The sequence below is a fragment of the Mustela nivalis genome, assembly GCF_964662115.1.
Source record: "Mustela nivalis genome assembly, chromosome: 13".
NCBI lineage: Eukaryota > Metazoa > Chordata > Mammalia > Carnivora > Mustelidae > Mustela > Mustela nivalis.
The window spans coordinates 91,897,958-91,921,738 of NC_139032.1; the positions used below are offsets into that span (position 1 = coordinate 91,897,958).

Genomic DNA, 23,781 nt, shown 5'->3' on the forward strand with positions numbered 1-23,781 from the left:
CCCAGCCAGAAAGGTCATGAAGGGCAGTGAGGACAGAGACCCTTTTCTGCTGAGGCACTTAAGCTGCGGGAGAGAGACACAGGCATGAAGGGCACCCCAGATGGAGGGCTGCGGGCGCCCCATTCCGCCCCAAGGCCCTGCGAGGTGCTGTTGACCCTCACAGACAATTCTGGGGAGTTCCGGGCTCCGGGCTCTGCAGGGGGAGGGGGCGGTGAAAGGGGAAGGTGCCTGCAAGGCTCTCGGAGAGGGGCGGGAGGGGCTGGGGTTCCCACTGTGTCTCGTGGTTCAATTTCTTGGGGTGATGCTGGGGGGAATTACCTGCTCATGCCTCAGGCCACGCAGGCTCAGTGCACCCCGCGGAGGCAGGTTCCTTCCTTCGTGGCTTCCTCAAAGGAACAACACCTGCACTGTGGCTTGGAGCTCCCTGACCACTGGGCCTGGTTTGGCTCCGGCTGTGACCACTCCTCCCAGGACCTGGGGGTATCCGGGAGTCCAGCTCCTCTCCTGATTCTCTCTGTGGGCTGGACCCTGGACTGCCCCCCCCAGGCTTCCTTCTCAGTTGGGGAAGGGGCAGGTTTGAGCTCTGCAGAAGGCCTGGGGGATCCTCTCTGTGCTCACCAGGAGGTGGGGGTGGCATCCAGCAGAGGAGGGGCTAGGCGCTCCAACAGCCACAGGTCCAGAACTCAACCACTATTGTCCAGGTGGGTGGCCTCCCCCCAACCCCAGCGTGGCCTAGAGTCTCAGAGGGGGGCTGTGTCTCGCCGGCGGTGGTCCAGCACACCCCTAATGGGAGCCCACAGGTCCCGAGCTGAGCCAGGGTCCACATCACTTCATTGCCAGATTGGCTCTTCATGTCCTTGAAGCGCGCCCCTGTCGCGGGGGAGGCCAGTTGCTGAAAACACGGCCCCCACCCCAGGGCGCGGCTCAGGAAGGAGTTCAGGGCGGGGTCAGTGGACCCTGCAGTCAGCCAGTGGCCGGACAGGACCCAGGGCCCAGGCAGCTCTGGCCTCCTGACCAGCCCTCTCTCTCACTAATCTCACATATTCCATCTCGGACACGCCAGGATTTGCCCTCTGGGCAGCTGCAAATGGCCGGGCTTCTGGGTCACAAAGGAGGGGAATCCCGGCCTTCGTGCGGAGGTCCGGGTCTGGGGTGGGTGGGGGGCTGCTTTCGGGTCCTTTGCCAGAGCAGAGGATGGGATGGGGGTTCTGGGCGCACCCCCGCCCGTGTGTGCCTCGAGTTATCCCTCCGGGACGGCTTGATGGACGGAAGGGACGCGGGGGCCCTCGGCCCAGTCGGTGCCCCCTCCTGGATCTGTCCTTTCCGAAGGGCCCTGCGGAGGGGCCCAGCGCGACAGGGGCCAGCGCCCGATCGCCGGCGGGCGGAACGCAGGGCCAACGCAGCGACCGAGACCCGGCCCTCCCTCGCCCCGCGAGGTCGCTCGCCCCGGGCGCAGCGCTCCCCGAAAGTCCCTGCGCCCCGCGGACGGAGTGGGCGGCCCGGGGCGGCGCCGCAGCCCCCGCCCTCCGCAACTTTGGCGGGCGGCGGGGCAGGAAGTGGGGGTGGGGGCGGCGCCAGGCCCGCGCGCGGCCCCGCCCCCGGCCCGCCCCGCCCCTGGCCGCGCCCCCGCGCCCCCCGCGCCCCCGCAACCCCGGAGCCGCCGAGCCGCGGAGTCCGAGCGCCGGGCGCAGAGCGCGGAGCCCGCGGGCGGGGCGAACAAAGCGGCGGCGGCGAGGGCGGCCCAGGCCCCGGACGCGCCGAGCGAGCGACCCAGCGGCCCTTTGTCTCGGGCGGGGCAGGAGCGGCGGCGGCCGCGGGGCGCCCGGAGCGCAGCATGCGGCGCCCGGAGGGGCGGGTGGCGGGGCGCTGCGGCGGCGGGCGGCGTGGAGCCCGGCCCGGGGCCCGGGGGCGCCCGCGCGTGTGAGGGGGTCCCGCGTGCTGCTGCGCGGCGCCCACCCCGGGGCCGCACGTGGGCGGGAGCGGCGGCCCGCGAGGAGCCGGAGGAAGAGGAGGGACGCGCGGCGGCGCAGCGGGGACCCCGGGCCGCCCGCGCGAAGCCCCGCCCCGGCCCCCGAGCCCCGCGCGCGCGGGCGGGATGCCCCGCGGCCGCCGCACTTCGGCCCGAGCGCTGCCCTGAGCGGGACCGGCGGAGCGGCCGCCGCGGGCGCCATGGAGCAGTGGCGACAGTGCGGCCGCTGGCTCATCGACTGCAAGGTCCTGCCGCCCAACCACCGGGTCGTGTGGCCCTCGGCCGTGGTGTTCGACCTGGCGCAGGCGCTGCGCGACGGCGTCCTGCTCTGCCAGCTGCTGCACAACCTCTCCCCCGGCTCCATCGACCTCAAGGACATCAACTTCCGGCCGCAGATGTCCCAGGTGAGGGTCGGGGCGCGAGGCGGTCGCGGGGACGGGGGGGGGGCGCCCTAGGAGGCGCGAAGTTGACCAAAGTCCCCCCGGCCCGGGGCGCGCCGCCGCCGCCCGTGGGCACCGCCGGGAAGCGGCCCGGGCGGGTCTGCGGCGCCCGGGTGACGGGGGGGGGGGGGGGACCCGCCGCCGCCGCCCCCTCTCCCGTCCCTCCCGCCCCCCGGGGAGCCAGCCACACCCGGGGGCCTCGTCGGCCGTCGTGTCCCCCGGCTTGGTGGCGTGGTGGCGGGACCGTGGGGGACCCGCCGGGCGCGGCCTGGGGAACCGGCAGGCGCGGAGCCGTCGCCCGAGGGCCGGAGGGAGCGGGAGGGCTTGGCTGACCGCCTCCTCTTGGATAGGACCCGGCCGCTTGCTGGGAGCGGCAGCAGCCCCCTGGCTTCCGCAGCACCGTCAAGTGTGGCCTTTGTCGTGGCCGAGGCGTGTGGCAGCCGGCGGGCAGGAAAATGTCTGCGCAGCGGCAGGAGCTGCTTGGCTGTCCCCTTAAAGGGAACTTGGCGGAGACTTGAGCAGAATGAAGCTCCAGCCGGCCCTTCCCCAGTCACACCGCTGGCTCCGCCCAGCTCCATGTGAAGGGGTCCTGGGCGCCCAAGGGGGGGCCAGCCCTGTCCAGGATCGACCTTCCTCGTAGCCCTGTAGCCCCTTCCTCTGTGGCCCACAGCAAGTCCGCGTGGACAACAGCGGTTCCTGTGTGACATCGGAAAACCCGCTTGGGAGAACGGGGGATGGAGTGAGTCACGGCTTTTCCAGGCTGGGCTGCACGGCCTCTGCCCTTTGGCTGGGACTGCGTTTCCAAGGAGATGAGGGCATCCCCTCCTTGGGGGGAGGGGGGGTGGCTGCTGACAAAGAGGAGCCCTGAGAGGTAGGGGGCTGCTGTCCCGCTCAGCAATAACAACCCAGGGCCCCGGAGGCAGGCGGCCTATTGAGGGAGCCTCTGCGTGCAGGGGTGCCGTCTCAGGGCTCCCCCGATGCCGGCGCTGTCCTTAGGTTCTCTCATGCCAAGGAACCCGGAGTTCCCCGGGCCAGACGTCCTGCTGCATGGTGCTTTCATCAGTCCGTCAGTCCTTGAGTCTCTTCCTCCCCTCTGTCCTCTGCTGGGGGTGGGGACGGGGCTGGGCCGGAGAAACAGGACAGGAAGGATTGCAGAGGGCAGAGCCGGCCACGGGCGGGAGTGTCTGCCTTTGGCTGTCAACGGCAGGGGCTGCCCAGGCTTGCTGGCTCCTGGCGGGCTTCCGGGCTGGCTGGCACAGAGGCTGAGGCTAAGGGACACAGCCTGGGGTGGGCAGGTCCACACAACGGAGGCTGGACCTGGCTGGCCTCTAGGTCCCGGGGCTGCCCTTTCCCAGCTGGGGTTTGGGCAGGGCGTGGGAAGTGGGGGCACCCCGGCTGTGCAGGTGGCTTGGCTCAGCTGCTGTGCTGGAAGTACAGAGACGTCCTGGGGTCCCTAGAGTCGTCGAGGGGGCAGCAGCCCTGACAGCAGCACAGTCCTTTTGAGCCCCCCCGTGTCACAGCCTGTGAAGGGTATCAAGGGGGACTCGGTGCTGGGGAGAAGCAGACGGGCGAGCGTCTGTGTGTCTTCGTGGACATGTGCTCGCTGAAGTCACCTTCTAGGTAGTTGACCACCTTTGGGGCATCAGTTTCCCCATCTGTTTAATGGGAACAGCAGTAGTAAGTGCCTTAATGCTGCCTGCTGAGCGTTCCCCGAGGTTAAGGTGGAACCGGCCTCAGTGCGGCGCAGAGCTGACGTTAGTGATTCTAGGTGGGTCCTCGGACACTGGCAGGGACCACTGTCTTGGCTGAGGCTGAGGGCTGGTCTCCCTGACCTCAGCCCACCGGTCATCTTGTAAGGGTTGGGGTGGGTCACCCCATCTTTGTTTTTCTGTCGCCGTGAGAACCTGTATTCGTTGGGTCTACGCCTTGGTTCCGTCTGTATATTCACAGTTAAGGAAATCATTCTCTTTGGCAGGTCTGGCCGTGCCGGTTTGGGAGAACAGCCCGGGGGCCTCTCGGTGTGGCCGGTCTCTGTGATTCAGGGAGCTTGCCATCCCTAGAGCGGGGGACGAAAGATGTCCTGTTGGTCCCCGATGCTCGGATCCCAAGGACAGTGCGGGCTTCCCTCTCTCACTGGGGAGGGTCCTGGGGAGGCCGCGCCGCTCCTGTTTCGTAGATGAGGCCGCTGACGCTCAGATCCGGTGGCCTCAGGTCACACAGGTCGGAAGAGGGGAAACCAGGCCACGAGCTTAAGTAATCTCCCTTGTAGGACTGCCAGAGCGAATTCGATTCCGCAAGCTTTCCTCCAGCCGTCTGGCTGACTTTCGTTCTGTGGCTCCTGCCGCATGTCTGCTTCCACGGGGAGGATGGGGTGCACGGTGGGTGCCTGTGTTCTGTGGCGAGTCGGGTCTGCAGGGCCTTCCGGCCTCCGTGGTCCTGGAGAGCCGGACGCCCGTCCAGCCCGGAGGCCTCCATGTTGTCTCCTTATTCCAGAAGCCCGTGCCGGCTTCTCCTGGTGACATCCTGTTTTCAGAGGATGGCGTTGGGAATGTCCCTCCCTCTGAGCTGAACTCAGCTGGGTTATTGGCCCCAGAGGAGCAGAAGAGCGTGTGCACTTACGGGGCATCTGCGGTGTGCAGAGCCGGAGGCTGGCGGGTGTTCGTGCAGAGCGCCGGGAGGCCCCTCCGCCGTGCCCTCCTGGAGCCGGCCGGCTGCGCTTTAATTTTTTTTTTTTATTCCAAATGCCTGGAAGCCACCTTGGGTTTAATTAAGATAATTAGGTATGGCCGCAATCGCTGATCCTAACGAGAGATCCTGTGTGTCTGGAGCGGCTTTGGCCGCGGACGTCCTGAGGTTGCTGACGCCAGCAGAGAGCCCCTGCGCTGTGTCCTCGGTCTGAACCCGGAGGGCACCACCCGCCCGGCCTCTTGCCCACAGCGCCCCGCAGGCCTCCTCCCCGGAGAACAGATTGGGAAGCCTGGCACCCGGGTTCCCCCCAGCATAGCTCCTCTGCCCGCGCCCCCCATCCCTGCCTCAGGCCTGTTGCTCTCTTCCGTACCTTTGCCGTCAGCGTCCGTGACGAGCTGTGCCCTTGCTGGTAGAACTCCCCCTCTCTGGGCCTGGTTCTTCCTGGAGGAGCTGGTCTAGAGGCCCCTCCTCCAGGAAGCCTCCTCTGATTGCACTCTCTTGGCTCTCGGTGTGGCGAGCCTGGCTGCGGCCCCCCGTGCGCCAGGGGTAGGTCGCTAACCCTGTACTTCGGGTGCTTTTACTCCAGCCAGCACGTGGGGGCCACACTCTCGCTGCCTCCTCTGCAAAGCCCCGCCTGGAGGGGGACTGGGGCGAGCCTTCCTGTAGGATGTCATCTCGGGGGCTTCCGAGGCAGGCTTTGTGCTTGGCGAGAGGCTGGGGCCGCGTGGCCGGGGTCCTGCTCTCATGACGCTTCTGGAAGAGCGAGAGTGTGGCGGTGTCGCCCAGATGCCCCCGGCTGCAGAAGTGGCCTGCAGGCGGCCCGCAGGGGTTCGGGGCTCCTGAGGGCAGGCTGCCGGGGCCTGGGCCCTGAGGCCGAGCCGTGCGACACCAGGGCAGAGCGCAGCACCGAGGAACCCTCGCTTCTGTGGAAACAGGAAGCCTCTTGTCCTTTTCCAAATTTTGGAAAATATCTTAGACTTTCAGAAGAGCTCCACGTGGCTCGCCCCAGTGGAGGTGAGGGGGAAATTTGGGGCCCCCACGCTGAACATGTCAGTGCGTCGCCCGCAAAACAAGGGCCTTGCTCTCGGTGAGCGCAGCTCAGCCTCTCAGCCCCGTCTCAGGCGTGACCCACTCGTGTGCCCCAGAAATGCTGGTTCAGGAGAAGGGGAGCCGGAGGGGTGCTGTCTGCGGTCCCCCTCAGCCCCTCGGTCCGGGGCAGCTCCGCAGCCTTCCCTCGGTGCCCAGGACCTCGACACCCTGCGGGTTCCAGGCACCCTTTGTGGCAGAGCGTCCCACCGCTGGGTCCACACCCCGTGTCGGGTGTGCGCCTGCGTGGGGGGGACCAGCGACGGTGCCTCGGCTCCGGCTCCTGGCCTGCAGGTGGCACGTGCAGCCTTGTCCCAGGCGGTGTCTGCCTGTCCACTCCGTGCCGTCGCTCTGTCGCGCCTCCGGTGTTTCCTCGTCCTCTCTTCCTGCCAGTTGGCGTTCTGATTTCCTGTTTCATTCGGGGGTTGTCATCCGTCACTGTTCTTTGTTTCCACGCCCACGTTTGACCCGGGAACTGCTTCGAGGCAGCTGCTCTGCACTTTAAGGTGTTCCCAGCAGTTCTTCCTCCCTGCGTCCCTTCCTTTTCCCTTTTTATTTCCCTTTCTTTCTTCTCCTCTTTTTTCCTAGATTTTATTTATTTGAGAGAGGGTGGGAGAGAGGAGGAGGAGCAGCACAGGGAGACCAGCAGACTTCCTTGCTGGGCACAAAGCCCGGCTCTGGGCTCAATCTTACGACCCCGATTTCACGACCTGAGCTGAACTCAGGAGTCGGATGCTTCACCGACTGAGCCACCCAGGCGCCCCGTGTTCTCAGCCACTTTCTGGAGCAAGACGTCTTTTTGCATTCTTCCCTGTCCCAGCTCGGGAGTCAGCCCTTTCTCGGAGGAGCTCTGGTTCCCTCGTGGCGCGGGGGGTGTTTAGAAGCCAAGATCTGGGTGCCGGTGTGCACAGCGCTGCGGGCTGTCCCTGCTCCCCGCGGCCCGCGCGGTGGGAGCTGGTGCTGTGTGTGTGTGTGTGTGTGTGCGCGTGCGCAGGTGTAGATGGGTGTGCTGTGTGCACGTTTCTCTTTGTTTTCTGTCTGTATCACGGCTGCCAAATAGAAACACGTGAATTCCTTCCATATTTCAAAATCTCTGGTGACCCGGTTAAAAAGGTAAAAAGAAATGCACGATGTTAATTTTAATAACACGATTTAATGAACCTTTGCCTTCTCAGCAGGGTGATATGGCCTCCAGTGTGGCGGAAATCAAGTCTTTGGGGTGAGGAAATCATGTTATTTTTACGTACAGAGCTCAGATGTACACAGAGTATAAAACGGACGCACGGTACCTCTGTGGCACTGCGGCGTCGTATGGGAGGTCGGCCAGGAAAAGCGCTCAGAAAGGCTTCTTGGGGTGAAAGTGGAGAAATGTGGACTTCCCTGACCGTGGCTTTCGCACGTGGCAGGGATTAAGGCTCTGAGTGGGCTACGCGGGGCCTGGGCTGGTGGCCGAGGCCACTGCACCGGGGTCCCATCTTTGGTGCTGGTCTGACCGGCTGCGAAGGACCCCGGGCTGTGTGTGGGGGGTCCTGAAGCTTGCGTGTGGGTTTGTCAGACAGAGCCTGTGGGCATCAGTGGCCCACGTCATGGGAGGGCACCGCCTGGCCGTGGTGGTTGGTGGATTGTTTGTGGCTTTGGTGTCGCTGGGCTGGGCTGGAGCCTGGAAGTGTGCTCTGCATTTGGTGGGGAGGCCATCTGGGCCCTGGACGTGGTGTCCCTGTGCAGAGAATGGGGGCTCCGCTGAGCCCGGGGTCATGTGTGCAGCAGCCTTGCTGGAGGCCTGATGAGCCTGTGTAGCCATGGGGAGCCCCCACCCTGTGCCTCATTCATTCAAGCTCTTTCTTGCACAAGGTTAGGGTGGCCAGGGGTGTCCCCACTCTGGAGAGGGACTCTGTCATCTTTCCCAGAATTGCGGAGGGTCCTGCTCTGGGCAGTCGGCAGCATCACATCCCCCAGCCTCTTCCTCCTGGCCTCGTGTCCAGGCCACGTCTGTGTCCCCGGCTTCGTGGCTTCTAGGCGTGGGATATCTGGGACAGACAGCGCTTGCGGGGCCGGGGTGGCAGGGTCCTGGCTCAGTCAGAGACCCAGACACGAGTCTGGCCGCTTTGCCGGGTGGGCCTCCGTCCTGACTGCCCCTTGACAGGGCCTGTCTCCTGCAGCGCCCCGGCTGACCACCAGCGCCCCGCTCCCGGAGCAGAGGCCGGCACTGGTCTTGTGTCCAGGACCAGACGGTAAATATCTGGGCCTCGTGGGCCAGACAGGCTCTGTCGTAACCATTCAGCTCTGCCTTCCTGGTGTGAAGGCAGCCGGGCCGATCTGGAGACGAGGAAGTGTGGCGGGGGCCAGCAGACTTTACGGAGAATGAAACTTGAATTTCCTATCATTTTCATGTGTCATGAAATATATTCTTTTGATTTTTTTCCTTTGACTGTTTAAAAATGTAGAAACCTTCCTTAGCTGGTGGCCTGTATAAACCGGGGGGTGGGCTTGCCTGCGGGGCTCAGGGCCTGTCCTGGGGCCTTTGAAGGAGCCCTGGTCCCTGGTCCCCGCCCTCCCAGAGTCTGCTGTCACATCTCCACTTGTATCCAGGGCCCTCGGACATCCTTGGCAAGGATCAAGCTCTCTCCACCTGCGCCAGAAGTTGGGCTAAGCGCTGGGGGCCGGGACCTCATCTCCTCCGCGGAGGGCTTGTGGTGGGGCTCGGTCCTCAGCCCCATCTCACAGGAGAGGCAGCAGGGGCCACCGGGGCTGAGTCCCCCAGTGTCTGGAACGGCGCGGACATTTGCTGGCCTCTGGAGGGGCAGTGGGGGGGTCCACTGCCATCGGCCCCTGGGCTGCGGTGGGGGTCTTTGTGGCACAGGGTTATGGGCCTGGCTGAGCCCTGGCCTCCTCGTCTGCACGGGGGATGCCCGTGGCCACCTTGCAGGCTGCTGGGAGGGTTTGGTGGGAAACTGTGGGCCCGGCACTGTCCCTGCCTCACATCTGGCCCCATAAGTCTCCCTCCCCAGGCCCAGGTGGTGGCGTGGTCCTGCTGGCTGGCCCAGCCTCCTCCCCTGGCCAGTGGGCCCCACCTCGCCTCTGGCTGCCCAGCTGCAGCAGAGCCTCACGGAGGTTAAGAGAGGGTGGGCGGCCAGCGCCTGGATTGGACCCTCCCCCCTGCCCTGCCTCCGAGCCCTCCCGCACCTCACTTACCCTCCAGCCCCGGGCTCGGTGGTGGCTTCGTGATGCCCAGAGAGATGGAGGATCCTTGGCCAAGGAGACGGGGCCCAGGACCAGATGGCAGCCCTGCCCCTCCGTCTGCCGGCGACCTTGGGTGCCTGCTGGAAGGGTCTCAGCCCCTTTCTCTGCTGGTTCCGTCCCAGGAGCTCCAGTGCTGGACGGGGCAGGAGGTGGGGACAGACGCGTGATTTGCTGTCCCATCTCTGGGGGCTGTGATAGTTCTTATCAGAGACAGATGCTTGGATCCTGGAGGGAAGGGACTGTGCAGGGCTTCATGGAGGAGGTGGCCCTTGAGATGGCCTTGGAAACTGGATGCCTTTGGGTAACTGAAGGGTGGAGATGGGTGGTTGCTACAGAGACAGGCCCCCCAGGTCTTCTAGATCATAGCTGCCGGCTGTGCCCTGTTCTGGAAGGCTTGGGTCCCTGGCTGCCCAGGCCAGCACGCCCCCGCGTCTCAGGACACTCAGGGTGACACCGGGTTGGGCACTTCACGGAGAGGCCGAGGCGGCTGCCTGAGGTCCCACGGCCACGTGGAGGTTGAGGCCTCTTGCCAGCCCGCAGCCGTCCCCTTCTCCTGCTGCCCGTCGCTGGGAGGGAACTCTGTGTCACTGGCACGTTCGCTCTCACCCGCCCGTGGGCGTTGGGCGAGAGCGGCAGAGACCCCCGACTTTGTGTCCCTGACTGTCTGGGGGGGTCCTGGAGAAACAACATGGTGCTTCCCGACGCGGAGGAATCGAGCAAGCCTGCCAGTGGAGGCTTCCTGGGGAGGTGACAGGGTCCTCGACGTACCGGGGGGAGGCCTGGTGCCCGGAGTGGACGCTCCAGCCGCTGCCCACCGCCTGCGCCGCGGGGGACCCCCCGCCCCCAGCTGCGTGGGACGAGCCTCTGTCCCCTGCCCCGACAAGGCCTGCCCTGCTCAGGCTAGGGAGAGCCTAGGGGCAGCCAGAGGAGCCCCGAGCCTCTGGGCTCTCAGCCTGTAGCTGTTCCCACTGTTTCGGTTTCTGAATCCAGAAGATAAACAGGAACAACAAGTGCGTGACCGCCGAGGGCGGCGGGCCTGGGCTTGAACTGCCCCGGGACCCCGGGGCGGGGGCACCTCCCTGTTCCGTGGGCTTCATGTGCCTGTCTCTGTAGAGGTCATAGAAGGGCTTCAACACCCCTGCGTGTCTGCCCCGCGTCACCTTCACCTTGAGCCTGGGAACGCTTCTGTTGGTTTGCCGTGCTTTGGGCTTCGGGCCTCACAGGAGCCGCGTCCGTGGTCCCGTGCGGGGGCCGCCGCCTGTCCTCCCGTTTGTCCGCTGGGCTCTTCAGCCTCCAGGTCTTTACAGGAGTGGGGGGGGTCTGCCCCCTGCCCCCCCAGCCCATGCCGCCGTCTGTGCGGGGAGGGGCGCCTGCCGGTCTCCTGCTGTCTGCCTCCCGGCGCGCCCCGAAGCTTGCGAGGTCCCGCCGTGGCCTGACAGGTGCGTCCCTGACACGGGGAAGGTGGGTGGTGGGCGGGCGGGTGCCAGAGGGCGTCCCTGGGAGCCCCTGCGTAGGTGGGCTGTTGGGGTTCCGGGCGTCCGCTTGCTCCTGTGCTGCCCCCCGTGCCCCAGCCCTGCTTCTGCCTGGTTTCCTCCCTGAGCACCCCTTCCTTTCCTGGGGACACACTTGCACCGACATTTACTTGATTATCATAGCTGCGTCCTAGACGCAGGATGTTGCCAGGGGCCGGTGGTGTGGCCCCGTGGCCCCAGGAGGGGGGGCCTCTGCAGAGGTGCTCGGGCGAAGCCACCTGCCAGGGTCCCCCCAGTTCAGAGGCGCGGGGCCCCACCGGCCCTGGCCTCTCTCACGCCAGAGCTCCGAAGCCCCCGTCTGGCCTCTCTGGCTTGGCTTCCCCGTGGGGGCCGGCTGTGGTCCGTGGCATGGCTTCTGTGAGCGTTGGCCCCTGGGGGTGGCGGCTGTGTGCCGGGAGGCCTCCGTGTTGCCCCAGGAACGGGGAGGTGCCCTGGTGACAGTGGTCACGGCTGGAGCAGGGACCATCCCAGCTTTTAACTGTAAGCGGGTGTCTGGTTCCTGGGGGCGTCACCACACGTCCCGGGCACACAGGACACCTCAGGAAGCTTTCGTCTGTTCACATCCCGTGTCAGGCCCCTGGGGTGGCGGAAGGTCTGGTCCCCGTGCTCATGGCAGCCACATCCTGACACCCTCCCTCCCCGCCTTGCCCTCAGCTCCTCCCACTCTTAATTTGCCCCTCCACGCGCGGGATGGGGGGCGGGCTCCACCGGCCCCTGGCTTATCTGGCTGCGGGGACAGGAGCGAACGGTCGGTCCTTTCAGGGAGGGACGAGACTGCTGCGATCCGAGCTGTTTTCCTCCGTGGATGACGGGCTTCTCATGGGAACTGACTCTGAACCATTCGGTTTCATTTGTTTTTAGCCCAGAGCTCAAAGGAAGCAGGCTTGCGGCGGGGCAGTGGGGTGTGACCGGGCTCCTGGGGGCCTGCCCCATGGCTGCTCCCCCGGGCCTCCGTGCTCCTGGCTGCACAGGGGGCCGGGCTCCCCCTCCCTCGAGGTGTCCGGGCACAGTCGGGGTGGCGAGGGCTCGGGGCTGGGGTCCTGGCTTCCCTGCTGACCACGGTGAGCCCTCGCGCTGCATTGTTATGGGGTCTCAGTTTCCCCCTCTGTAGGATGGGTGTGAAAACTGGCATCCTTCTCAGTGGATGAACAGGCAGAGGCAAACAGTGTGGCTGAGCCTCAGAGACATCGTGCTGGGGAGGGAAGCCAGACCCGAGAGCGCGAGGGCCACGGAGGCTGGCGTGATTCCCTGCTCGTGCGTGTCGGGCACAGGTGGAAGCTGGGCTGGGGAGAGGGCACTGGACTGGCTGCTCACGGTGTGGCCTTGTGTTTGGGGCCACAAGGCTCTGGATCCAGATCGTGGCACTGGTGGCACATCACGGCGAAGGAACAGAGTTGCTGACCCTAGATTTCGTTACATGTCTTTGACCCAGAAAAGTAGCATCTCCTTGTGGGGCTGGGAGGAGTCCGTGGCAGGTGAGTACACACCCTGGGGACGTGCCCTGGGAGCCTGTGCTGGCCGTGGTGGGGACCCGCAGGGCCACCGTGTGACTCTCAAGAGCCCTGCACGCCTTTGCCCGTGGCCTCCTCCTTCCTCAAGAGACGTTAAAAGTCCTGCATTTATGACTGGGTTGACGTCAAGGTCAGGATACTAATAGCATCTATTTGAATATCGTCTTTGAGCTCGCACACATTTGGGCCCCTGAAAGGCCCTGCTGGGTCTGAAGGGTGAGTCAGCCCCACGTGGCCTCCCATGTGGCCTGTTTCTCGGGCCCCTTCTTGGGTGGGTGCACCCCTGGGTACACGCTGCTCCAGGACGCAGGGCACCGGGGCGGGCATGCCCCGAGGTGCCTTCCCCCTCCAGGAGTGAGGAGTCCGGGAACCGCTGCCTCTGCTCCGGGCTCTGACTCAGTCCGTGAAACACGGTGGCCGGGAGAGCTCGGGCGAAGACAGATGGGTCCAGGGAGCCCGCGAGGCATCGGGCGTCGGTTGTCCCCCCGTAGCGTGGGACTGTCCTTTCTCGGTGCCGCCGCGGGTGGATGGGAGCAGGGCTCGTGGGGCATCCGGAGTCGCCCCTCAAACGAGAAGGGGTCCCGCGGCCCAGGTGTCAGGAGGCGGTGGGGGTCTGCGCGCGTGTCCTCTCTCGCGGGAAGCCGGCCCGCGCCTGCTGCGGGAGTCTGCGCTCTGGCTCGCGCGTCGCGTGCCTGCCGCCCCCCGGCAAAGGCAGGAGAGCAGCAGTCCCGGGGCCGCGGGGATGTCCGGGAGCCACGCAGAGGAGGCCTCGGCGTTCAGTCAGGGTGTGGATTTTCTCCGTGGTTCTGGGAGAGCCGGTTTCCCCACGTCCACGGCCGCTCCTGCAGCCTCCCTGCCGCCCCTCCTGTGGGTCTTCCGCCGGCCCCGGGCTCCTGCCGGTCTCCCCCACGGGGGCCACGGCGGCCCGACGCCGTGTCTGGGAGTGACTGCCGGAGCCGGCGAGTCCAGGCTGTGAACCGCCGTCCGCAGGCGGCAGGTGCGCACCTGCTCCGGCCCCGCAGGGGGTTCAGAAGCCCAGCCGCATTTCTGGGGCTCGTTGCTGGAATTAGGTGCGAGTGTGGACGATTCCGAGGGGACGCTGGGGTCGGGAGGCCAGGTGCGGTCTGCTGTCTGTGCTGGCTGTCCGGCCAGAGGTCCCGTCTCTGTGCCTGTCCGCAGTCCAGACAAGTCTGGGCGATGTCCTCCGCCTCCCGTTTTGGGGCTGGCATCCACGCTCCTGCGGTGGCGGAGGGCTCCGGGCTTTGCCTGTGGAGCTCTGCCCACCCTGTCTCCTTGTGGGGAGCCCTGGCTGCCCCCTGCTCTGGTGCTGGTCATGCCAGGGACCACACTGTGGACCAGCGTGGGGGTCCCCAGGTCCCCGTCCCACGCCCTCCCTCCTGCCTGAGCCTCTGGCTGGTGGAGCTTGTGTCCTGCAGGGTGGGACAAGCCCCGGCCTGGGCACCCAGCGGAGCAGCTCCGGTACTCAGCCTTTCTGTTGCTTTGCCCTGCGGTGGCCCCAGGGACGTGCAGGCCAGCGCCTGGACCCAGCCTGCCTCTGGGTGGTGGGCTGGGGATCCAGTCGGCGTTCCTTGGGCGTAACGTGTCACCTGCTGTGCTGCGCCCGGTCTGGGCTGCTCCCAGAGTGCCCGTGACGCGTGGGTGATGGTAGTCAGTCACAGGACTGAGGTGCTTGGTGGTCACAGACCTGGCCCTGGCGGAGGACGGCCCGGAGAGCGGAGGCCATCGGCAGCCGGTGGAGAGCCTTGGAGGCTGAGGCTCAGGGAGCGGGGGAGCTGGTCCAAGTTCGCAGGTAGGGGATGGAGGCGGGACTCAGACCTGCGGCCCGGCACCCTCTCCCACGTGGCGCCCTGGGGCTCCTGAGTTGTGCAAGGGGTGGGAGCCGTCGACACCCTGCCTCGGCAGCTCCTGTGCCGCAAACTGGTGTCTTTTTTTCTCTTAACTCGTGTGTGTAGTGAATTTTTTTTGTTTCTCAAAAAAAGAGAAGATAGAATGTTCACGTACCACTACCTCCTCATGCAAATAAACCTTGGGAGAAATTGGCCTACCGTCTCTCTGGGTGTATTTTGTGGTAATTTAGCTGCTTAAATGGAACATCTGTTCGCCAGCCAGGCTGCAAGGCAGCAGAGCTGTGGCTGGCAGGGGAGTCGGGGCAGCGGTGTCCGCTGCGCGGGGCTCGGGACCCAGCCGTGCCCACCCCCGCCCCCGTGCATGGAGGGGCGCTTGGCCCTGAGGACCCCGTGCCGGCGACAGGGTGCGGGAGCCTTTGTCCCTACCCTGCTGGGTCCGAGGGCAGCTGCTGGTGTGCGTGGCTCCGCGTGGCTGGGCTCAGGGGAGAAGTCCGTGTCTTGGCAGCCTGAGGGGGCCTAGGGGACCCTTATCCACGGGCTGCGCTGGCTGTGATTCCTCCTTCAGCGGAAGAAGGGCCATCGTGGCGGCATCGGGAACCAGGCTAGGCCCGGGCTTGGACCTGCCCCACCGCTGACGTGGCCACATGCACCCCTGGACACGCTTCTCAGTGACCCCTCCCCTACCCCCGCCCGCACCCCAGTGGGCTCACCTGTGAAACGTGCTGCTGTGTGAGCAGGCAAGGTCCCCAGAGGCCCGGGAGCCTGGGGGTCGGTCCCCTCCTGTGGTTTGGACACTGCTGCTTCCTGTGACGGGAGCTGTGGGGACCCACGGGCACTGGTTTCCATACGGGTCCCTGTGGGATGTAATGGAGCTCCAGGCCTCTCTGGGAGGGGTCGTGGTCTTCCCGGCAACCCGATTCTGGGGGTGGCGGCTTCCTGCCCGGCTGCCTGTCGGGCCTCCTCTTCCCAGGCCTTTCCCTGGGGCTCTTCCTACGGGCCCCGCAGCTCACCGGGACTTTCCAGCTCACAGGGAACATTCACGAGCACCTGTTGCCTGTGATCCATTGGCCCTCAGGGCGAGTGAATCTGGGGGGCCGCCAAGGGGAGCCGCGGTCAGCTCTGCGGGAGGTTGGAGGAGCTTGGAGCCACGGCCTTCCAGGCTGCAGGCAGGACAGTGGGTGGGCAGGAGGCTTCACCCGGGGTGCAGAAGGGGCCCAGAGAGAGCATGGCATCCTGGGTTTGGCTCCAGAAGGTTCTGCTTGGCCGCAGCGCTGGGACAGGACGGGAGGCCACCGTCAGCAGTCCGGGACCTGAGGCTGGGGAGGACACGGATGTGGTCACCCCAGCAGGAAAACTGTTCCGGCCGCGCCTGGAGAAGGGAGAGAAGCTCCGGACTCTGGGGTGCTGGGGGAGGCAGGGGCCTGGCTGGCGGCGGCCCCCATGCGGGGTGATGAGGAGGGTGCCCTGATGTCGGGCTCGGACAGTGGGGGAGCTGGTGGGGCTTGTCAGATTCGCCCCTGGGGCTCAAGGTCTGCTGTTGGCCAGCGGCCCGGGAAGGCCCAGCTCCCCCAGCCGTCTGTCTGGAATCTGCCCTGCCCGGGGGGTTGGGGGCCGGTTCAGCCCCGCCCCGTTGTTCTCCGTCTGGCTCTGGATTTCCTGCTTTTTTTCCGGTCTCTGTGTGGCCGACCCTGTCAGTGTCCAGGCTGGACTGGGGGTTGAGGGGCTGGCCCTGGCCTCGGTGGGACAAACTCTGCAGGCCTCTGAGGGGCCAGGGCCCCCGGCCAGGGTGACAGACGCTTCCCCCTAGCATGGGGCTCCATTCCAGACTCTCCCTGAGCACGACCTTCTCGATCGCTAAGGGTTTTGCCTCCGTAAGCGCACGGTTTATTCGGGTTGTGAACAGGTGTCCTCATTTCTCAGAAGCGCGCGGCCGGCGCGGCAGAATCCGGCTCCCCGGGGAAGTGCGGGTCCCCGGCCTGATTCATCTCCAGGTAACACGAGGGCCTTTGCGAAGACCCAGCAAGACTGCCGCAAAACCCAAAATAGTCGCGTGGGTTATTTTTAAGTGATTTTTGCTTGTGGAAAGAGTGGTTTTTCTTAAAAAGGGCTCTGCTCCAATCGATCTCTCTGAGACCGCTTTATTGCTATCGATTCAGTAAGGCTTTAATCAGGAAACAACGCTGCAGCGGCTTCCGGGGAGGGTAACTCGCCGGCCTCGTCAGTCTCAGCCAGGAGTGTTTGCCGCGACCCCGGGGGCCGCACGTCAGCCAGCTGCCCGGTGTCTCGTTCTCAAGGCCTGAGCTCTGGTGGGGCGGACCCCGAGACTGAGCCCTGGGCTGTCAGAGCACGGGGCACCCTTGGTGGACAGTGTGTTGGTGTCAGAGACCCGAGATGCCCCTTATCCTGTCCTCCGCTTCTGAGAGCCACCAGGGCCTGTGTTGGAGGCGGTGCCTATCGGGGAGGAGAAAGGGACCGTGATTGTGTGCCGTGTCCCTTGAGGGGTATCTGGGCTCTGCCTTCTGCTCCAGGACCCTGGAGGGTCATGGCCTGTCCCCGTGTGGTTTGTGCTTTCCGCAGGCCCTGGTGTGGATGGGACCAGAGACACACGTGGGTACAGACTGAAGGTTCACTGGTCTGTTTGCGGCCCGGAGGACGCTGTGCGCATGGCTGGTGTCGCGGGCGTCCCCGCGGAGCTGGGGCCGTCACCCTCCTCTCCGCCCGGGAGCCTGATTTGTCACTGCCACGCCTGCCCGCTGAGGCTTTCTGCGATTTCACGTGTGCCGAGGTGGAGACTCTCACCGTGTCCCGACCGCTGTGAAATCAGCGTGGGCCTCGGGGCCTCCCAGGGACAGGTGCGTCAGACCCTGGGGTCCGCTCGGCTCGCCGCGTGTGAACCCGCCAGGAAGGACCTCAGGTGCCGGGAAGCACGGGGAGCAGCTGGCCGGCGGGTCCAGCCTGCGCCGTGACCTTGAGGCCGGCAGGGCGTCTTTAGCAAACCAGGAATGGAAGTGGAGATCCCCCCTGAAATATCAGAAACGACGATTTCTAGAAAACGGTTCAAGGAATTAACAGATCCAGCATCACTCATCCCAGGCCGGTCTCTCAGTTTCCTCCTTGTTGGTAAAATCATCCCTGAGATGGTGGGGTTTCTGGTTCCCGGGAGCCTGGCAGGGTCGGGGCCGAGACCTCTCCTGCCAGTGCCTGGAGAGGAGAGATGGGGCCTGGGTGGGTGTCCCCGGCCACCCCAGCCTGCGGCCCCCCAACCTGTGGCCCCCCGGGCAGCCCAGGCACCCCGGCAGGGTGGTGAGTGTGGGGGACAGAGCCGCTCTGCACCCAGCCCCTGGGCCCTGGTCGGTTCCTTGCTCTTCAGTGCTCTCTCTGTGCCCACCCATGAGTTTTGGAGCCTCTGCTCCCGTGTGGGCCCCCCTCCCGCCCCCTCCCTCCCACGAGCAGTGATTGTGGTTTCGGTGTCCTGAGTGTGGGGCCTGGGGACGGGGCTGGGGCACTCGCTGTCTTGGTGCCTCCCATCCTAGGTAGTCTGAGGTCTGGCCAGAGCGGAGAGGGCGTTCCAGACTGTGGGGCCCCAGACACCGCCTTCTTCCACCCAGGTTCTCACCGGGGGGATCTGGACTGTCCACGAGAGCCCCCCATTTCTCCTGTGCTGCTGTGGAGGGTTCCAGACTTGGTCCTGGGCCCGGCCTGCCTGAAGAGCGGCCCTGGGAAGGTCAGGGAGGGTCCCTGCATGCGGCTGCTCAGCGGCCGTGTGGATCAGTGATGTCTGCCGGGGCGTGGGCGATGGAGCGGGACCCTCTGCTTACGTGCCTTTCCTGGAGCAAGCATCTGCGGTCAGCCTTGGAACGGCCCCGGGGTGCCCAGCCGCGTGACTGCCCCCTTCTCCGAGCACCTGCTGCTTCCCCCTTCTTGGGCTCCTCCAGGGTGGCTGGGCACAAGCACCCCCCCATGACCTCCCCTGCCTGCTGCTCCCCGCTCTCTGCTGGTATTGGCCCTGGGGGCTTTTCACGCTCTGGCCTGGCAAGGTCGGGGCTTGGCTCAGTGCAGCCACGAGGGAGCTGCCACTAGCCTCCCTCGCCCTGGATCTGACACTCCTCTCTGGGTCCAGGACCCCTTTTTCCGAGTCCGGGACCCTGAATCTGGACCTGGACCTGGACCCCATCTCTCTGACCCGAGATGCCTTCTTCCTGGTCCCAGACTCCTTTACTGAACGGAGGGTGTTGTAGTTGGGGACGAAGCGCCACGGGCCTGGGCGGGCAGAAGGTCCCACGGAGTAAGCAGTCTGGAGAGAGGAAAGCGTCTCGCCCCGACCGAGGGCACCTCCCTGTTCTGTGACCGTTGGTGTCTGCCGCGTCCTCGAGAGGAGGAGAGTGAAGGCACTTAGCTCCCCCTTTCCTCTCCGGCCCCTGCTTGGTTTCCTGGCTCGAGGAAGCAGTTGGCGGTGCCAGTACTTGGGAGACAGGATTCGGAGTGAAGCTCCCGGAGCCAGCCTCCCGGGTGAGTGGCTGCCCGCCCCGAGCCCCTGGGCCACCGGCCTTGGCTCCGCGGTGGAGGCCTCTCCAGGGACCCGGCGAGGCGGGGTAGGATGGCTCAGTCTCTCGTGGTTAGCGTTTTAGTGGCCGGATGATGAAATCCCCTACAGGCCAGAACTTTCTGGGCCTGGGAGGGGCAGCTCTGACGTCCCCGAGCTCCAGCAACAGGGTGTGTGGGAGCAGACCCTGTCTCCCTGGGGCGGCTGGGTTTATGATTCTTCCCTGTGACCCTGCAGCCGTGAGCGGCATTTCCCGGGAAGGACGGGCCTCCGGGTGTCGGCCGGGCCCTGCCACCTCGAAGGCATCAGGGCACAGTCCCTCCCGTCGGCGTCCAGGGGCCCCAGGCGTCCCGTGGCTTGAGACCCCACAAGCCAGTGTCTGCCCGCTTCTTGCCTTCTCTGCCTTGTGTGTCCCCATCAGCTTCTGACCGCTGGGGCTTGCCTCTGGGTCCCCGTGCCCTGGGCCGCCCCGGGCCACCCTGTGGCTCTGCAGCTGGCGGGCCGCACGGCCCTCCCCACCCTGCGCCGCTCCGCTGCACTCTCACTTCCCTCGGCCGCCCCCCTGCTCTCAAAAATAACCCCTGGGTGGGCGGCACCTCGCAGGCCCAGCCCAGGAGCCCAGCTCGGACCGTCTCTTCCCATGGGGGTGGGCTTGGGGTATGTGCCTTCGGGGCGCCCTTGTGCCTGGCTCCGCGCGGGGCCTGGCGGCCGTTGGCGTGAGGACGTGGGGTGAGGGAGACGTGAGTGAACACAGGACGGAGGGGGGCCGTGCCGGGGGCTTCCCGGGGTGCCCGTCCGCCCGACCGCTCTCGCTTGGAGGCCGTCGCTGCCCAGGCTGTGCGGTGGCGACCGTCCGGGACGGGGGCTCCACCAGGAAGCCTCCCGCAGCAGACTCGGAGCCTTGGGCTCGCTTGCAGGAAGGGCCTGTGCGGGGCAGAGTCGTTCGCTGTGGTGTGTCGGTGATGGTGAAACTGTGGGAACGTCCCCAAGGCCCAGCGGCTGGGCGTCGCTGGAGTGTGCGGCCCTGGCCCGGGGAGAGTCCCAGACGCCCGGCGCGGGGTCCACGCAGCCCGCGAGCAAGGGCCAGGGCCCAGAGCTGTGCGCGGTTCCCAGCCCTCCCGCTCTGTCCCAGGGTCGAGAGCGTGGACGGCAGCAAGGCCTCACGTGGTCCGTGGTGCTATAGGGCTGGAGCTCATGTGGGCTTCTGTTTTACTCCAGACGTCCCCCTTACCCAGGAGAAACCGTTCCTATTTTGGGGGAAAAGACCAAGAGCCAAGCTTTGCCCCCGGAGTACCGTCCCAGGCACCTTCCCTTCCGCTGCAGTCAGCCGGCCCTGCTTGGGGGGCCTGTTTCCCCGCTGGGTGAGGCGGTTGGTGCTGGTTATCCCAGCCCCAAGAGGCGCCTGGGTGCCGTGGGCAGGTGACCGCCACGTCCGCTGCCTGTCCTCGCCGGGCCCCCGGAGCGAGTCAGCTTGGCCGCCAGCCGCCGAAAGGCCAGCCCGGGCTCAGCTTTCCCGCGTGGGGACAGCTGGGGGCGTGCCTGCCCCTGCCCCCCAGGCCTCCCCTGCAGCCTCCCTCCCCTGCTTGGCTCCCGCCCGACCGGGGGCGGAGGGTGAGTCTGCAGCTGCGAACATTCCTGACCCCGGTTCAGGGGAGAGAGCCCAGCTGCTCCTGGCAGACAATGGAGCCCCTGCTCCCTGCTCCCTGTGCCCCCTCGGGGCTCTGCCCTGGGGCTGGCGTGGCTGGAATTTCCAGAAAGTGCAGCTTCTGGAAGAAGAGAAGAGAAGAGAAGGGAAGTCTGCGCCGGCCTCCCCGGTTGGTATTAATGCGTTCACAAGACGCGTGTGTCCCAAAGCCAGCCCTGAGGGGAGGTAGCTCTTGACGGAATCCTCGACATCATTCCCGATGGTTGGAAAAATGGAAGGAAGAGACCATTTAGGGCGGTTCCCGGACTCCCACCCCGGGCAGGCCCGTGTCGTGGGGACTTTGAGGCCCCCAGGTCCCCCGTCTCCGTCGGAGGCTGGTTTTGCTGCTCCTGAGACAGCGGAGACCCTCCTGTGGGGCCGGGGACAGGGAGGGACTGGTCGCGGCTCCAGATTCGTCAGTGACCCACGTGGCAGGGCCGCGGGTGTGGGTCCTGGCGAGCCAACCCGTTGTTTTTTTTTTTTTAAAGATTTTATTTATTTATTTATTTGACAGACAGAGATCACAAGCAGAGAGGCAGAGAGAGACAGAGGGAAGCATGCTCCCTGCTGAGCAGAGAGCCCGATGTGGGACTCGATCCCAGGATTCTGAGATCATGACCTGAGCTGAAGGCAGCGGCCTAACCCACTGAGCCACCCAGGCGCCCCAAGCCATCCCGTTTTTATCGTGGTGAAAAGGAGCTGCAGGTTTGCCGTCTTAGGCGTTTTTAAGGGCACGGCCCGCCTCCAGAATGTGTTCCTCTCGCAGAACTGGGGTGCGCACCCGCTCCGCCAACCCCGCGCCCCTCCCCCCAGCCCCGGCGTCCACCGCCCTCTCTGTTCCCGTGAGTCTGACTTTCCCGGGGCCTCCTGGGAGCCGGTCCTGCGACGCCGCGTCCTCTCGGGTCTGTTTCCGCTCAGCGTCGCGTCCTGCAGGCCTGTCCACGTCGGGGCAGGGCTCAGGATCTCCTTCCCTTTAAGGCCGAGTAACAGGCCGCTGTGGCCGGACCACGCTTCGTTTGTCCATGTCCGTGGCCGGGGGGGCTGCCCCACGTCTCGCTGCGGTGAGCGCGGCGGCCGTGCGCTCGTCTCTGAGCTGCTTTCGCTGCTGTGGGGGAGCACCGGACGCGGAGTGGTCGGGTCGCCTGGTAATACCGTGGTCGGTATTTCCAGGGGACGCTGCGGCACCGCTCTGCACAGGGGTGCTTGCCCTCGCGTGTGTTCGTGTGGTCAGTCGTCGCCCTCTAGGCGGGGTGGGGGTGGGGGTCTCGTCCCAACCCGTGTCGAAGCGGCAGGACCCCTCCCTCCCCTGTCCTGGAGGTCTCTGTCCCCGAGCTCCGGGGACTGCAGTCCGGCTCTCCAAATGGGGAAACCAAGGCTTTGAGGGGCACAGAGACTTATCCAGGGTCCCCAGCGAGCTGTGCGCCAAAAGAAAGTGCGTGTCGGTGTCTTTCTGTCCCCACCGGCTGCCAGGGTGGCCGTGATGGGGCAGGAGAGACGAGGTCCTGATTCGGGAGAGTTCCCGCGTGCGTTCCCCAGATGGAGAGCAGCGGCTACAGCTCCTGCCCGAGGTCATGGCCGGTCCCTTGGAGCTGGGGGGGAGCCCGTGGGTGGCAGCGGTCAAGGTGGGAACAGAAGTCGGGAGAGAAGTGACTTCAGAAGGCACAGCTGAGGGTTCACATGTAAAGGGCGTCCCTCGCTCGAGGGAGACTGGGGAGTGGGGGGGCACCAGTGTTGGCATCGGGAATCGGACCCTCTCCCTGACTTCTTCATGGAGAGGCGGCTCCCTGTGGGGTCCCTCCTGCCTGGGGATGACACGTGGATATTTGGGGCATGGGTGAGATTCGATTGCGTGAAGCCCCTGAAGGGACCAGGGCTCCCGACAGGCTGAGAGCCCACGATGGTTGTTCAGAGAAGCAGGGTCTCCACGAACCCCCCCCCCCCACCGGGGAGCTGGCGTCTTCCCTGCAGACCGAGCCTGGGAGGGTCCCTGGCCCCTGCCCCCGGGGCTGGCGGAGCCTCCTGGGTTCACCAGCTGCGCCCTCCTCGCTTCTCACCGCGCTCAGCTGGCGCTTGTGGCGTACAGACCGCGGCCTCCCAAGAGCGTTTAAACACAGGAGGAACGTGTGCTCGTCTTACCTCCACCTGCTTTGACTTCAGACCACATTTCCCCAAGTCCTTGTCCACCTGCAGACCTGCTCGGCTCACGCACACGCACGCACAGGTGCACGCGCGCACACACGCACGCACAGGTGCACGCGCCCCCTCGTGCCCCCCACGTGGAGCATGTCCCACTCACCGTCGCGGTGCGGTCGATGGGGGGGCGTTAAGTTCAGCCGCCTCTACGGCCCGCCCTGCTGCTCCCGCTCCGGGCACTTGGGGTCCTGGCTAACATCTGGGGAGGCCTCATGGCCCCTGCAGAGCGAGAAGCAGCCCCTGAAAGACCTCTCCCCAGTTTGGGTGCTGTGTGGACGCTGCCCCTGGTGGGGCCTTGCTGGCTGGCTGGGTGGTTCCCCCCTCTTCCCCCCACGGGGACAGAGTTGACTCGGCAGCCCCGACTGTGCGCGTGGGGACGGGTGGACGGCCGGGCAGATGGACGGGTGGATGTCAGTTTTGCGTGTGGGGGAAGTGGCAGTCCCCGGGGATCCCAGGTCCTCTCAGGAACCCCCGGGAGCTGTGAGACAGCAACTGAGCAGGGCACCTGACCCTTCCTGCGGTGGTGAGGGTCCGCCCGAGGGTTCCCCGTGAGCACTGTGTGCTGCTCTGAGGGACGCTCTCGGCTGCCCTGCTGGCAGGCGGAGGATGATGTCTTGTGTCCCTTGGTGATGGGACCTCGAAGGGCCGACTGTGAGGCACGGGGTTGCCACACGTGGGAGTCTGCTCGCAGGAGACGGCGGTGGGTGAGGGGGAGGGGGTCTCGGCTGCCCCCGGCTGGGCTGCAGACCCCCGGTGAGAGAGTGACTTTCACAGAGCGTGGGGGAGAGGGAATGGACACTTGGGGCGCCACAGGCCTGCTTTGGTCCCCTGATTTTGGGGTGCTCGAACTGGGCACCCTCCTATAGCAACATGGACGCAGCCACTGGATGGGGGTTTGGAGGCCTTAGGCGTGCCCTTAACCTGGAGCTAGGGTCCTGGGGGCAGGCGTCCCTGGAGGGTGTGGCGGGGGGAAGGCTCGGATCTGAGCCCCAGTCTCTCTGCCTGAAAGCTGGCTGGGTTTGCTTGA

General features: G+C 65.9%; 1 protein-coding gene across 11 annotated transcripts in view; it reads left to right on the plus strand.

Moving 5' to 3' along the window:
• The first annotated feature begins 1,646 nt into the window (after positions 1-1,646).
• Positions 1,647-23,781, plus strand: part of VAV2 (vav guanine nucleotide exchange factor 2) — a 145,075-nt gene continuing 122,940 nt past the window's right edge. For 2 of the 11 annotated variants that reach the window (XM_082696229.1, XM_082696230.1), the window contains exon 1: positions 19,115-20,691. In XM_082696229.1, coding sequence (XP_082552355.1) covers positions 19,537-20,691 — 1,155 coding nt within the window. In that variant the 5' untranslated portion in view covers positions 19,115-19,536. Of the gene's footprint in view, positions 2,374-16,202; positions 16,326-16,911; positions 17,187-18,370; positions 18,844-18,872; positions 20,692-23,781 lie in introns of those variants that run through there. The other 9 variants (XM_082696233.1, XM_082696231.1, XM_082696222.1 and 6 more) reach the window with 9 other exon arrangements.